The sequence below is a fragment of the Rattus norvegicus genome, chromosome 9, assembly GCF_021556685.1.
Source record: "Rattus norvegicus strain SHRSP/BbbUtx chromosome 9, alternate assembly SHRSP_T2T, whole genome shotgun sequence".
Taxonomy (NCBI): Eukaryota; Metazoa; Chordata; class Mammalia; order Rodentia; family Muridae; genus Rattus; species Rattus norvegicus.
In genome coordinates, this window is record NC_141542.1 from 30,746,736 (window position 1) to 30,762,256 (window position 15,521).

At 44.4% G+C, this 15,521-nt stretch overlaps 2 protein-coding genes and 1 long non-coding RNA gene across 16 annotated transcripts in view; 2 read left to right on the forward strand and 1 right to left on the reverse strand.

The window, feature by feature from the left end:
* Window positions 1-12,211, forward strand: part of Spats1 (spermatogenesis associated, serine-rich 1) — a 39,159-nt gene extending 26,948 nt beyond the window's left edge. For 5 of the 11 annotated variants that reach the window (XM_087565106.1, XM_087565104.1, XM_087565101.1 and 2 more), the window contains exon 8: window positions 2,565-2,772. In XM_087565106.1, the coding sequence (XP_087421232.1) occupies window positions 2,565-2,767 (203 nt within the window). In that variant the 3' untranslated portion in view covers window positions 2,768-2,772. 11 annotated transcript variants of the gene reach the window in all.
* LOC148003628 (uncharacterized) lies at window positions 5,136-14,591 on the reverse strand. Of its 3 annotated transcripts, none has more exons than XR_015629419.1 (3): window positions 14,090-14,591; window positions 12,206-12,341; window positions 5,136-8,023 (listed from the first exon to the last, which is right to left on the reverse strand). It is a non-coding gene; the product is annotated as an uncharacterized LOC148003628 (long non-coding RNA). The 3 variants fall into 3 exon arrangements; XR_015629420.1 differs by having other exon boundaries at window positions 11,889-12,341; XR_015629421.1 differs by lacking the exon at window positions 12,206-12,341.
* A 271-nt stretch (window positions 14,592-14,862) lies between these two features.
* Window positions 14,863-15,521, forward strand: part of Cdc5l (cell division cycle 5-like) — a 38,142-nt gene continuing 37,483 nt past the window's right edge. Inside the window, exon 1 of one of the 2 annotated variants that reach the window (XM_087567904.1) lies at window positions 14,863-15,024. In XM_087567904.1, the coding sequence (XP_087424030.1) occupies window positions 14,980-15,024 (45 nt within the window). In that variant the 5' untranslated portion in view covers window positions 14,863-14,979. 2 annotated transcript variants of the gene reach the window in all.

Below are 15,521 nucleotides of genomic sequence, written 5' to 3' on the forward strand. Positions count from 1 at the left end.
AGGTCCTCACTGTGCTCTAAGGATTGAATGTCTCGCTTGAGAGCTGTTGGCTTGTGAGGGAACACACTCTTTAATGCTGTGCCTCTATCCACAGGTGCTTCCAACTTTCCAAGACAACCCTGAGCAGAGACATGAGCCCCCAAGCATGCGCTGACTGCCCTCCCAGCCAGCCTTTGCCATTGCTGGGTTTTTTTATTCTTTGCTTTTGACATTGTCTCTGTCCTAAACCATTTGTTTGACTCTAATGAGGAATCACTGTTTTGCCTTGTTTAACACTCAGCTGTGAAAACTTTCAAGATGTGTAGAAAAGTTGCACTAAGCATAAAGCAGACACCTGGGCACCCTCATCTAGACTCCCATGGACAGCATGTATGCCAGTGTTTCTTCCTCTCCCTCTCGCTCTGTTTTGCTGAGCCACTTGACAGCCAGTGACATACATCAGAATCCTTTATACCTTCAGACCTACCTTAAGCATGTGTTCTTGAAGTGGGGGAGATTTTCTAACCACCATATGCAAATTTCCAACGCAAGCTTGGTATTTAGCATTGAAACTAATATACAGCTCATGTTTGGTTTTACTCAGATACAAGATGCCTACAGATTAATGGTCAGGCAGGCATTATGGAAGTGTTTCTGTTTCCTCAGACTGCTATTACAGAATATTAGAGACGGGGTAGCTTATAAACACAAGAAATTTCCTTCTCATAGTTCTAGAGCCTGGAAATTCCAAGCCCAAGATGCTAGCCAATTTGGCATCTGGTGAGGCACTGCCTTCCTGCTCTGCCCTCATATGGGGGCGGGAGGGGCAAAGTTGGATCTCTAAGGTCTTTCTTTTTTCGAGATGGGGGTTGTGTTTGTGGTGTGTATGTGTATTGCTGTGACAAATACTCTAACAAAGGCAACTTAAAGAAGAAAAGGTTTATTTTGGCTCCCAGTACCAGAGGGATGCAGTCAACCACAGTGGAGAAGACATGGCAGCAGGCAGGGAAGGCATCATGGTAGGAGTAGGAGGCTGGCTGCTCACACTGTATCCATAGTCCAATTATGAACAGGAAGAAGTATCAGGCTACAGAGCTACAAGGCCTGCTCCCAGTGACCCACCTCCTACCCTGAGGCTCTTTCCTAAAGGAAAGTCTAATCCACTCCCGGAAGACCCCTGGAAACCAGCATTACCTTTCACCCGGACAGCGGACACCTCTTATTAGGCTCTACCTAATCAAGATCCTATCCATTTTCTTCGTTTTCTCCTACTCTCCTACAGGGTTTCTTTGTGTAGCCCTAGCTGTCCCAGAATTCACTCTGTAGACCAGGCTGACCTTGATCTGCCTGCTTCTACCTCCCAAGTGCTGGGATTAGAGGCGTGCTCCGCCAGCCAGTCCTATCAGTTTTCAATGTCACTCACTGTATTGGGGACAGTATTAATTTCATTTCTCATTGCTGTATCAGGTGAGAAGCAACTTAAGGGTTATTTTGGCTTACAGTTTTAGGGGACACAGGGAAGGCACAGCAGTAGCAACATGAAACACTGGCCACACTGTATCTACAATTGGGAGCAGAGAGGGGTGAATGCTGGTGCTCAGCTGGATTTCTCATTTTTATTTCATCTGTGACCCATGGGAAGATACTGCCCATATTCAGGGTGCGTCTTTCCTCCTCCATTACATGTCTCTGAGGAAAACACCCTCAGAGAGCATGTTTTCTCTAAATCTAGTCAAGATAACAATGAAGGCCAATCACCACAGGGACCAAGCCATATCCAAACTATAGCACTATGAAACTTAACAAATCCTATAAAAGACTTACGAGCATTCTGTAGCACCCTACAGCACCTCCTACAGTTTTACTCTGAGGGATTGTTTGGTTGGACTGTTTCCTTTTGATCTTGAGCAACTGACTTCCAAAATTTAGCTCAGTGGTGGCACTGTTTGACAAGGCAAAGTATTTTCCAGTTTTGCTCTCAAGGTCATGTAGCAGGTCTGTGAGGCTTTTCTTGCTTGGTCTGACAATCAAGACAGTGTATTTGAACATATAAACACTTCCACCTTAACTGAGCTGTTTGTCATAAGACAGATTTCAACCCCTATTTGCCTATTGTTCAGTAAAGTCCCTATACACCCATACAGGTCAATTGGTTCTATTTGCTGAATAGGACATTCACATGGCTACAGGCTTTCCAGAAGCTCAGTACTGGGCAAGCTGATTTTGAGATGCACGTGATAGGCGTTGATGAATGTTGTTGGCATAAACGTCTGGGGTATAAATATATGCATGTGACAAAAGAAAACCTCTCTGAGACATGAACATGAAACCTGTGCATTCAGGGCCGGGGGATACTAGTTGCAAACAGAACAATGAACTCAGATGACTCTTGAATCCCTAGGGCCTGAGGAAAAGCAGATTCTCTTTGGGAACACTGTCCCATCTCAGGGCACAGAAGACTCTAGAAACGAGACCCACAAAGATGAACTCCTGAGGAAAAAAGATTAAAATCCACAATTGAATCCACCACAAAGTGCTGGTAGTTGAAACTCAAGCCACATTAGGTGACTAAGACTGTTTTGCAGGGACTGGGGAGATGGCTCCACGGTTAAAGGTGCTTGCTGCTCTTCCAGAAGGAACAAGTTCAGTTCTCAGCACCCAAGGGAAGCTCACAACCCCCTGTAGCTCCAGCATCATGGGGTCTCAAACCCTTTTCCTGCCTCATCGGACATCCTCACACGTGTTGCGTACACATGCACGCACATTACATATAAATAAAAAACATTAAAAACCTTTTTTGTAATATGGTATTACTTACTGTGGTAGGGTGCATGCGATTCATTTTGTAGTAATGATGCTAGGTCACCGGTTCTCTCAGTGCTGGCTAATGTGCAAATGAGAGGAAGGGTCTAGGGAAGCTAGTCTGGGTGTTGGGTGTGGAGCTAGGGGCTTGTCTTTAATTGCGTACATTTATTTGGGGGAGATTATAAGGAGTGACTAATATTCTTCCCACCCATGTCTTGATGTTGCTGTTGACTTACATTCCTAATCTTAGGGGATTAAGATTTTTCTGTGTAGTCTCTTGTGTTAAAAGACAGGTGAGGGCTGGCAACATGGCTCACCAGGTAAAAGCACTTACTGAGCAAGCCTGATGACGTGGGTTTGATCTCTGCAGCCTCTGTGGAAGGAGAGAACTGACTCCTGAAAGCTGTCTTCTGACCTCCTTGTGTATGCTGTGGCTTTCAGCACCCCCTCTCCAGTAATAAAAAATGTAAATGGTACAAAAACAAAACAAGTGAGCTAGAAGTTGATATTAAGTATTTTCCTCAGGTAAGTAGTAAATGTCAACTCAGTCAGATCCAGTTCCAGGTGCTTATGGCAGCAAAATGGAGAATGGCGCTGCCTGAAGTTCCCTTTGTAAGCTTGATAGACAGCTACTGTTCTTCTGGAGCTGGGGTGTGTTTCTTGCAAGTGAATAGCTTTTATGCGAAAAAGGGTTTCTATGTCAAATCAGTTTGGAATTTTTTTCTTTTCCTTTTTTTCATAGCTGGGGACCGAACCCAGGGCCTTGTGCTTGCTAGGCAAGTGCTCTACCACTGAGCTAAATCCCTAACCCCCAGTTTGGAATTTTTAAAAACAGATATTTACTTATATATTTTAGGGCATTGTCTGCATGGATGTCTGCACACCAGAAGAGGGCATCAGATCCCTTAATAGATGGCTGCTATGTGGGGACTGGGAATTGGACTCAGAACCTCTCAAGGGACAGGCAGTGCTCATTACCACTGAGCCATCTCTCCAACTCACTCCCCCCAGTTTGGAAATTCTTTAAAACAAAACAAACAAACAAACAAACAAAAAAGGAAGGGCGGGGGAGATGGCTCAGTACTTAAGAGATGGCTCATCCAGTAGAGAATGGGCCTGGCTCCCGGCTCCCATCTGGTGGCTCCCAACCACCCGTAATTCCAGTTCCAGGGTATCCAATATACATGTAGGCAAGACACTCAGATGCATCAAAACATATATGAAGGAAAAGAAAAGTGTATTAACTTCTAGAGCTGCTCTGGCATAAGACAATAGCAGTGAGTTGTGGGTTGGAGAGGTAGGCAGCCAGTACAAGCACTGGTAGAGCTAGAGGATCCAGGTTCGGCTCCCAGCACCTACATGGTGGCTCACAACTGCATGTCACTTCAGTTCAAGGGATCTGAAGCTGTCACCTGGCCTACTTAGATTCTGCACAAATGTGCAGACATATATGCAGGCAAAACACCCATACACATTAAAGAAAAACAAAATCTTTGAAGAAAAGAGAGAAGTGGATTCTCTTCCGACTGTGGAAGCGGGAGCCTGAGGATAAGTTGTTCCCAGGGTTGGGTCCTTGAAGGTTCAGGGGAGGAGTACCGTCTAGCACAGCAGTTCTCGACTTGTGGGTCACAACCCCTTTAGGGTTGTTAAATGACCCTTTCACAGGGGTCACCTATGACCATTGGAAAACACAAATATTTATATTATAGTTTCATTAACAGCAAAATTACAGTTACAAAGTAGCAATGAAATAATTATATGGTTGGGGTCACAACCTGAGGAAATGTATTAAAGGGTTGCAGCATTAGAAGGCTGAGAACCACAGCCTAGAATTTGCTGGCAAAACTAGGTGCTCCTCGTCTGCAAACCATCACCCCTACTGTGCCTCATTCTGCACATACCATTCACACTGCATATCCATTGTCACTTCACTTTGTCATTTAAAGCAATATATGAATGCTATCTTTTATAAATATTTGTTTTATAAGATTGCTTTCAGACTATTAGCTGTTTCCATCAAATGATTATAACTTATGTACAAGCACTCATGCATGACTCTTGGGTCAGGAACATGGAAGAGAAGATAACTCAAGATTATAGCTGTGTATGTGCCTAATCTGGAAAAGCTGATCATATGAGCTGGGCTGGGCATGGTGGTACACACTTTTGATCCCACACTTGTGAGACAGAGGGAGGGGGATTTCTGTGAGTTGGAGGCCAGTATGGTCTACATAGCAAGTTCTAGGACAGCCAGGACTAGAAAGACCCAGTCTCAACAATAACAACCCCAACAACCCCCAAGCAAACAAAAAAACTAACAAAACAATCCCAAAAGTTGATCACATGGGAAGTCCAAGGCAAGTAAAGTTGATTTTAATATTGTTCTCTTATAGGCAGATTAAACAAACAGGCAAAGTACATACATAGTACATGGCAGTCTTAAGTGACCTCAAGGTGTATTATTAACTCAGACTGTGCTAGCAAAAATTCCAGTCTCTTAGGATGTAAGATATTTTTATCACAATGCATTGCCACAGTTCCTCCTTTTTGTTTTATTAAAAAAACCATGTGGGTGGAGGGGGTCACTGGTGAAGAACTAAGAACTGATCAAGCATGGTACTGTAGGGATAGCCTGAATGCACCACTTCATTCTAGGTGATCCTTCTGAAAAGTTGGCAAAGGCATAACAGGACTTGAGAAGGAAAACAGAATGCATTACCTGTAGAAGATCACACTTAAGATTTATTCCCTGTACTAACTTAAAGAATGAATTCATCTTCTCCAACCTTCCCCTCCCAAGAAGATTCACTGGAATGACTTACAGGCTGCAGTCCAGCTGATCCAACAATGGCTAGCCATGACCAGAAAGTCCGAGAATCTAGTAGTTGTTCTGTCCCACAAGGCTGCATGTTGCAGCTGGTCTTCAGTATATGCTCCAATCCAGACATAGGCTCTAAAGCCAGTGAAGGAATGGATGTGCTAGCAAGGTGAGGGCAAATAGACAAAGAGCAAAAGCTTCCTTCTTCTACGCCCTTACATAGATGTCCAGTTGAAGGTATGTCCCGGATTAAAGGGATTTGAGTCTTACTACCTCAAGATCTGAATTAAATGCCCATGTCTTCCTACCTTAAGATTCGGATAAAAGATGTGTGCCTTCTACCTCAAAGGTCTAGACTAGAAGTAGATTCACCCACTTCAAATGAAGCAGATAAACACTCACAGACGTGGTCTCCATTCCTGGACTGCAGTCCACTGCAGAGATAGTCAAGCTGACAGCCGAGAATAGCCATCGCAGCCTCTTTTCAACTTGACACACAATCACAGCTTAAGTCATAATTAATCTCCAAATGAAAACAATTATCAGGTCATGATAATGCCTAAACATAACCATCCCATGTACAATCACAGATGCATTATCTATTTAACCAGGTCATAATTATGCCTAACATGATATAACCCATACAACAGTTGTACAACTGCTAACAAATTATAAATTTAGAATAGGTGGCAATGTTTTTTAGGGGACATCCTTTTAGTATCTCAAACTTAAATATGATAATTGATATTCTTTTAATTGATGTTACAACATAGGATTAAAAATCGAAGGAAAACACAAATCTGAACAAATGCATTCTTGAGAAAATACAACAGGTGTTGTCATGTCAACTATAATCCTCATTTTTTTTGCAACTAGTCATGTGGCCTTAGCTGGTATTTGTAACTACCTTCTTCTTCTTCTACCCATTCTGCATTTCCTCCACCCGGCAGGTACTTCGGCAGGTTTTGGCTCTTTTCCTGGAGAAGTGACCCATACCTTCATTCCTGAAGGCTCATGCCCTTTGTCATCCTGTCTGGATTAGGTTGTTATAGTTTCCCATTGACTTTAATTACATGTTAAGATAGTCCTAAGAGATACCCTAAAAAATCTTCTACGCTCCAGACATAATCTTTCTTACCTCTGTGTGAAGAAGCAATCCAACTTCCCCATGGTAATCTGGTTCCCTCCTAACACTGTTATTCTTTCCTTAGCCTGTAGGTTTAAGGACATTAGAAGCCCAAAGATGCCAGGGGAAAGTCTTTGCTTCTAGTCCAATGGAATTTTTGTTGTAGTTTCTAGCAGGAACACTTCTCTCTCTGGATCCAAAGAACCTAGGGTGTAGGAACAGAAATCACTTTTTCCCCCTAGTGTGTTATTAGGGCTGTTAGTGATTCCCCTTTTCAGGCCTTGATTCCTGGACCCATGGATCCTGGCTATGGGAGAAATTGTACCTTACATTGGATGTTGACTCAAAGCATATACTGTCTTCTGAAGAACCTTGCCTCAACCCTCCAGACTGCTGCTACCTAACTGACGCTGTAACTGTGTCTTTAAAAGGCCATTTCATATTTCTATCAGACCAGCTGCTTCAGGATGGTGGGGAACACGGTAAGACCAGTGCATTCTATGATCGTGGGTCCACTGTCACACTTCTCTGGCTGTGAAGTGAGTACCTTGGTTAGAAGCAATACTTTGTGGAATACTATGATGATGGATAAGGCACTCTGTAAGTTCATAAATTGTGGTTTTGGCAGAAGCATTATGTGCAAGAAATGCAAGTCTCTAACCAGAATAAGTATCTACTTCAGTAAAGGCAAAGCACTGTTCTTTCCACGGAGGAAGTCGTCCAATGTAGTCAGCCTCTCACCAGGTTGCTAGATGATCACCTCAGGGAATGGTGTTTATCTGGGTCTCAATGTTAGCTGATTTGGCATTCAGAAGCAGCTGTAGCCAGGTCAATCTTGGTTAGTGAAAGTCCATATTGTTGAGTCCACCCATAATCCCCATCTATGTCGCCATGGCCACTTTGTTCATGTGGACATCGGGCAATGACAGGAATAGCTAAGGGAAAGAAGCTGAGTGTGCACAGAATAGGGCATCCCATCTTGATTACTGAACTCCTTGGCTGAAGTCACCTTTTGATGAGCATTACATGGGACACAAATATCTTCACATCCTTTGCACATTTGCCAAGGTCTATTCACATACTTCTTCCCCAGATGCTTTTCTCACCAATTTTCCAATCATAATCTTTCTATGTCCATGACCATCCAGCCAATCCATTTAACAGCATACAAAGCAGTGAACAATCGTTCATTTGGCCAAGTTCGGCCCACTGTGAAGATTTCCTTTTGTCAGCATCTTTCAGAGTTGTACTAAAAAGGGTTTGTAATGCTGCAGCTGTCCACTTCTGGGTGGTGCCTGTATAAAGTGCACAACCATCAGTAAACCAGGCCCTAGTTGTCTCTTCCTCAGTAAGCTGATTGTAGGAACACCCCATGAGGCTATAGGCACATGCTTGGCAGCAAGACTGAACTGTAACAAGAGCAGAAACCACAAGCATTTGGGCAACTTCTGCATATGACTTGCTTGTGCCATCAGGACCTGCTCAGGTGCAATCATGTATATACCACTTCCATTTTCGGAAAAATATTTATTTAATGTATATAAGTATACTGCTATCTGCAGACACAGCAGAAGAGGGCATCGGATCTCACTGCAGTTAGTTGTGAGCCACCATGTGGTTGCTGGGAATTGAACTCAGGACCTCTGGAAGAGTAGCCAATGCTCTTAACCACAGAGCCATCTTTCCAGCCCTATACCACTTCCATTTGATAATGGATTGCTACTGTGTATGTCCTACTTCATGATTTGGTGGGTCCAATAATACTCAGCTCATGATAGGCAGCTCAGGTCACATGGTAACTTGGTGGCTCACTGTCAAATGTTCAGTTTTCATTGAGGTCCAATAGCAAGTCAAGAATTATCTTTTAAAGGGAGAACAGTTGTCTGCAGATGATGGTAGGATCCCAAAGGTCTCTTCTGTGATCCACCTTAGGTATGTCAAAGCTCCAAACAGCATCCTTGTCTGTCACTGACACTTCAAGTACCATTGGGTCTGCTGGATCATATGCTCCAAGTGGTAGAGCAGCCTGCACAGTAGCCTGGATCTGTTGAGACTTCCTGTCCCAGGCTCTACACAAAGCTAACAGCTTTCCTAGTCTCTTAGTGTATGGCCTGGAGTAACACACCCATGTGAAAATTGTAACGCTTCCAGAATCCAAATAGGCCCACTAGCGTTACGCTTCTTTCTTAGGGGGAGGGGGAGGACAGCAATTATTTATTCTTTACCTTCCAAGGGATATCTCTGCATTCTCCACACCACTGGACTCCTAAGGATTTCACTGAGGTCCTTGAATTCTGGTTGGACTTATTTCCTATCCTCTGATACATATATGGGTTACCAATGAGTCAAAAGTGGTTGCTACCTCCTTGGTCCTCACTTGGTCCAGTCAGTATGTCATTTATATAGTACAGCAATGTGATATTTTGTGGAAGAGACAGAAAATCAAGATCCTTTCTAACTAAGTTATAACACAGAGCAGGAAAGTCTATATATCCTTGAGGTAAAACTGTAAAGGTATACTGCTGGCTTTGCCATCTGAAAGAGAATTGCATCTGGTGATCCTTATGAACAGATTCTAAGAAAAAGGCATTTGCTTGATCAGTAGCTGAATACTATGTACCAGAAGATATGTTAATTTGCTCCAGTAAGGACACTACATCTGGTACAGAAGCTGCAACTGGAGTTAAGACTTGATTGAGTTTTTGATAGTCAACTGTCATTTAACTGGCCAGATAGCAGAGTTTAAGGGAGATGTAGTAGAAACCACCACCCTTGCATCTTTGAAGAATTTGGTGGTGGCACGAATTTCTGCAGTTCCACCAGGTATGTGATACTGTTTTTGATTCACTATTTTCTTTGGCAAAGGTAACTCTAAAGGCTTCCACTTAGCCTTTCCAACTATAATAGCCCCCACTCCACAGGTCAGAGAATCAATGTGAGGATCCTGCCAACTTCTAAATATATCTATCCCAATTATACACTCTGGGACTGGGCAAATAATCACAGGAACAGTTCAGGGACCTACTATGAGTCAGCCAAAGCTCCATTAATCACCTAGCCTCCATAAGCCCCTACTTATGTTTCTTGGGATTTCTCAGAATCAGTGTCAATTCAGAACTAGTATCTAATAGACAGACCCTGGAAAGTCTGTTTCCTTTCCCCCAGTGTAAAAGCCCTTGTAAAAGGCTATATGTCCTTCTAGGGAAGGACTCTAGAACAGTAAAACTTTAAGGTGATTTATCAAGGTCTTTCCTCAGGGCACCTATCATTCCTTCATTCAATGGGGTCTGGGTCTGCAAACTGGCTCAAGTCTGGAAATTGATTCACTGGCAGTGACTGCCTTTTTGCCATGATCCAACATAGCCTTTCTTTTATTTGTTTGTGAATTGTTCTGTTTACGCGGATCAGATATTCAGTAGGCTTCCTATCTATTTCATGCCTGGAAACACCATGACTGATGAGCCAGTAGCAAAGGTCAGAATGCGTCATGCCATTATGAACATTGTGTTATCTGTGCTGCCTGTACAATAGTTATGATCATCTTGTCTCTGGTGATTCAATGCTACCACCTGGTTGCTGCTACCCCAGGGCCCAATTAGGTCCATTGCATTTAATTCATCCAATTGAGCAGCAGCGTCTCCAACCCTAAGGTTTGGCACAAGCAAAAGGGAGAGAACAAAACTCTTCAAATGTGCTGGTGCCCCTCTCACCAGTTTGCGTCTTATAGGATTCGTGAAGGGCATATCTTCTGGGTCTTTCCATTGTGGAGGATTAGGATAGTGTATCCACTCTAGCATTGCAATTTCCCTGAGCCTTAAAATCCCTTCATCAACACTAAGCCAAGGGATATCAGGCATCTCCAACTCCTTTTCAGTAGGCCATCTTTTAATAAATGCTTCAGCCAGCCATTCAAACAAAGTTCTGACACCTTGTTGAACTGTGCGAGCTTCCATATTAAACCTAGAATCTCTACTCAGAGGGCCCATGTCAATAAACTCAGCCTGATCTAGTTTTATGTTCCTTCCACCATTATCCCACACCCTTAAAATCCATTCCCATACATATTCCCCAGACTTCTGCTTGAATGACTTAGCAAACTCATTAAGCTCCTTAGTAGTATAGTACACTTCCTCATGGACCACACTTTCTACCACCCTTCTAGGAACCTGCTTTGCCTTAAGTCTTGTTATAGGTCTAGAGGCAACTATTTTGGGGCTCTGAGGGACATCAGTATTATCTTGTCTGGCATTTCTTTGAGAGCTAATCACTGCTGGTTTAATAGACAACGAAGGATTAAGTTCCTCAGTGAAAGGTACAAATGGCAGTATTTCAAGGGGTGGGGCTGAGGGTACCATTTCCTCAGATGAGGTAAACCCTTGAGAATCTGAGAATTCTAAGTTCTCAGCTTCAACAGGGTCCTCCCACACATCCCCATCCCAAGTTATAGGATCCCATTCTTTACCAATTAATGCCCTTACTTTACCTGCTGACACTCTCTGAGGCTGGGACTTGAATTTTCCCTGTAATTCAGCTAACCTTATAATGAGAGCTTTAGTTTGATTTTCCATAACTCGAGCTTTGTGGCTGCTGGAGATAAGATTCTCTTCCAGGGCACACTTGGAAACCTTTAGATTGTTTATGAGCATCTGAAGGTGGTCAATTTTATCATTAAGTTCTTTGTTGTCCTTTACCATGTTCTGAAGTTGGTTAATTTTAATCTGGAGCTCATTCCTATCCTTTATCAGTTTATCAAGAGATATTAAAAGCAACCAACCAGCAGCAGTATTTCCCTTATTTTCCCCCAACCTGTCAAAAGTTTCATATACAAGGTCACCTAATCCATCAGTGCTCACAATTGGTAAGTTGGGATAATCAAAGTCATTTATCTCTCTAAGTTTGTAGTATAGTTCACACCAAGGGCTTTCGGTACTCTCTGAGCTCCCAGGAGAGGGGGTGACTAGAGTGGCTTCAGTAGCTGAAGGCGCTGGTGAATTGAAATACCTATTCCAGATACTTAGAAGATTCATCCTTATACTTCTTTCTCTAGAACCACTTCTGGTACCAAAATTAGGGTATTAGTCGGGTTCTCTACAGTCACAGAACTTATGGAATGAATCTCTCTCTCCTTCCCCCCCGTCCAGCTAATCGAACAATAACTACCTGTGATCAGAAAGTCTAGAAATCTAGTAGTTGTTCAGTCCCACAAGGCTGCATGTTTCATCTGGTCTTCAGTATATGCTGCAATCCAGAAGTGGGCTCTAAAGTCAGAAGGAATGGATGTGCTAGCAAGGTGAAGGCAAACAAAGAACAAAAGCTTCCTTCTTCTTATATAGACGTCCAGCTGAAGGTGTGGCTCATATTAAAGGTATGTTTTTCCTGACTCAAGATTTGGATCAAAGACTGTCTTCCACCTCAAGATTCAAATGAAAGGTCTGTCTTCCCACCTCAAGATTCGGATTAAAGTTGTGTCTTCCTACCTCAAAGGTCTGGACCAGTGGATTCATCCACTTTAAGCAAACAATGTCATACAGGTGTGTTCTCCATTTCTGGGTTGTAGTTGACTCCAGATATAGTCAAGTTGACAATGAAGAATAGCAATCACAGTCCTGAAAACTACAGAAGGGAGTTATCAAACATCATTTTCAAGTGTTTATTTTGAATAGGATAACTGTGGCAGCTGTGATAGCTACAAAAATCATTCCAATGAATCCTTTTGTATGTGTTTGTCCTGGAGCATAACCAACTTGGTTTAAAGCAGATCCCCTATGCCACAGATCAGTCAAATATACAGGAAACCAGGCATGAACTTTTAGTCTAATAATTAAAACAGGAGATAAAATCAGTGCAATAAGAGGAAGTGTGGTGAATGGGTGATAATTTGAGGACACTGATCGCTGGCTGGAGAGTTATCTTCATACTAGTTTGGTCTCACCTTAACTCCATCACATCTGTGAAGACTCTACAATATTTCCAAATGAGTTCACATGTCTAGGTACCAAGGGTTAGGATGTGAATATATCTAGTTGTGGAGATACATTTCAACTCAAAACAGGGAAAAAGAGATTTCCTCATCTTACAAGTTCTTATTGGCTTTCATTTTGGTAAAGTGGAGGTTGGGAAATGTGGGGTCGTTTGTTTGTTTGAAATAATCATGAAGCATGTATTTACGGAGTTTCCCATGTGACTGATTTTCTGAGGGACACTTGGGAAAATGTACGTTGGGTAAGTGAGGAAGATGTGGAACCTATCTTTTTGTTTCTGGATGTGGGGCTCTGATCTCAGAGGTTCCAGACTTCCATCTATTGCATGCTGAGGGTACACCATCTATGCTCAAAGGTGTTGAAGGACAGTTGTCAGGGCTGCTGTGCAGAGGGGCCTGCATGGCACTTGGAGGACTAATTCACATAATAAAAGGGGCAATGTTGGTCCATCTGACTAAAATCCACACCACAGACATGGTAGATCTCAATAGGTTGCTGAAGTGTGTTCTGTTCTCCAAATACCAATCCTTTGTAACAATTTTCTAACAGGTGACATTAACATGTCTTAAGGAAGAGACACCCTTTTAAAGTTAGCATAAATATGACCGAAAGTCTAGGGGCAGTCCTGAGTGGAAGAAGCCATTGCCATAAACCTTTGGAATAGCCTATGTGAAAGGGCTCTGGGAGAGGACTGGTTCAACTGTGGATTTATTTAAAGCCTTTTATGTATGCAAGTACACTGTTGCTCCGTTCAGATCCTTGGATCCAGAACATTCCCAGGTCATAGCTACTTCCATATTCCCCTTTGGATTGGAGTTAGCTTTCCATTATTTTAATCAAGAGTCCTGATAAACCCACAGTTGCAGCTGGAGAGATGGCTCAGTGGTTAAGTGCACTGACTGCTCTTCCAGAGGTCCTGAGTTCAATTCCCAGTAACCACATGGTGGCTCACAACCATCTGTAATGAGATCTGATGCCCTCTTCTGGTGTGTCTGAAGACAGTGACAGTATACTTATATAGAATAAATAAACCTTTAAAAAAAAAGTGAAGTGAGATTGTAGGTCACTAAACCCAAGTGTTTTTCATAATACTACATCACCTCCCTCCTCTCTACTGAAAGCCGTGATATTTTGGTGCAATTTCCTATTTCAAGAGAAAAATAATAACAAAAATCGAATCGGAAAATTCGTCATGTCTTCGAGAAGAGGCAAAGAGAAGCACAGACAATGGCAATGAACCACTGCAGAGCCGCTATGCATGGAATAAAATCTTTCCCTAGGGACCTGGGGTGGCACCAAGTAATTGCTCTGGAATAGTGAATAGTCTGCGTGGGAGAGAGGGAGAGGAGATAGCGGAGAGTTTGACAGGTTCCACCTCACCGAGTGTTTATGAAGTCGCAGCTGTCCTCCGATTTTATGAACAAGAGTTCGCCCTTAGTTCCACTCTTCAGATGACGCCGCCGCAGGATCCCAGGGGCAAGTCTCCCTCAACCCGCCGAGTTTGTTCCACAGAGACCCACCAGTGAGGTATGAGTGAAACCCGCGAGCGCGACACTTTGAGGGCTCCTAGGGCGCACCTTCGTGAACTCCTCGGGGGCTGAGGTGAAGTTTGCGCGGCTCTTCTAGGAAGGATAAAGAACACTTCGGGAGAGCAGTCGCGTCTCTCAGGGTACAGTTAGGACCTTGAATCTGTTCAGCATCCTCGGCACTTGGCACTGCGGGTTGTAGTTCCCAGAAGAGAACAGACTCACCCTATTGCATCTCCCTGAGGCCTCCGCGAAGTTCTTGTCGCTTAGATGCCAGCGGGGCGCTCCGTTAAATAAACTAACAAAGCTCCCATCCGATCTAGCGTGGTGCGGAACGCCACACCCCTGACTTCCCTACCCCCCCTCCCCCTGTACCGCCCCCCCGTGACTTCGGGACCAATCCCTTCACGCGTTGCCGGCCAAGTTCCACCTCTGGCATCTCGCGAGAGTTTTGTTTTCCTCCAACCTGTCTGGGACCTGCGCGCGACGTCGGGCGCTTTGGCCTCTACGGTTTGATAATTTTCCGTCAGTGTTAAGGTTCCAAAATAGGCCGCGTCTTTCGCCTTCGGCCTCTAAGATCTCGCGAGATTTACCGGGGGCTGCTCACGCCGCGCCTGCGCAGATCTCATCAAAGCAGAAGGTCGCTCTTGGAGGAAGTGGCCTCTTTGCGTCCCGTGACCGAAGCGCCGTTACTACTTTCTCGAAGCTCCACTCGGCCGCTTGCCGGGACACTCCGCCGCCAAGATGCCCCGGATTATGATCAAAGGGGGCGTGTGGAGGAATACGGAGGTGAGGCAGCTTTTCCCGCCGTCCGCAGCCCTCCGCCGGGTCCGGTAGCGAGTGCGCACGCGCGGACAGCTCCGGGAGCCTTGGCTGTCCCGCGGGGGTCTGCGTGGGGGGCCGCGACTCTGCGGACCCGGGAGACCCTTGCCATGCGTGGGTGCGGATGCGGGTCACCTGGCTCAACCTCGGGAACGAGGTCACGACTTGTCGGTCGGCGCTCCCCGCCTGGCATCTGCTAGGCCCTTGAACACTTATTTGTTCAGTTAGGGACGCGCCCCCTCCTCTCCCCTGCAACCCTGTGGCGGCTCCGACGGGACCCCCGCGGAAGCCTAGTTTTTCTCCAGCTCCTTCCTTTGTCAGTTCTAGCAGAGCGAAGCGCTGTGACCGCAACTTTGTTTTTCAGTGACTTACTTAGCGGGGGCAGGCGGCGCGTTTACGTCTGCACCTCTCTGCTTATCTGGTCCCCGGGCATAGTCTGTCCGTTCTGCAGATTCCCAAGGTCC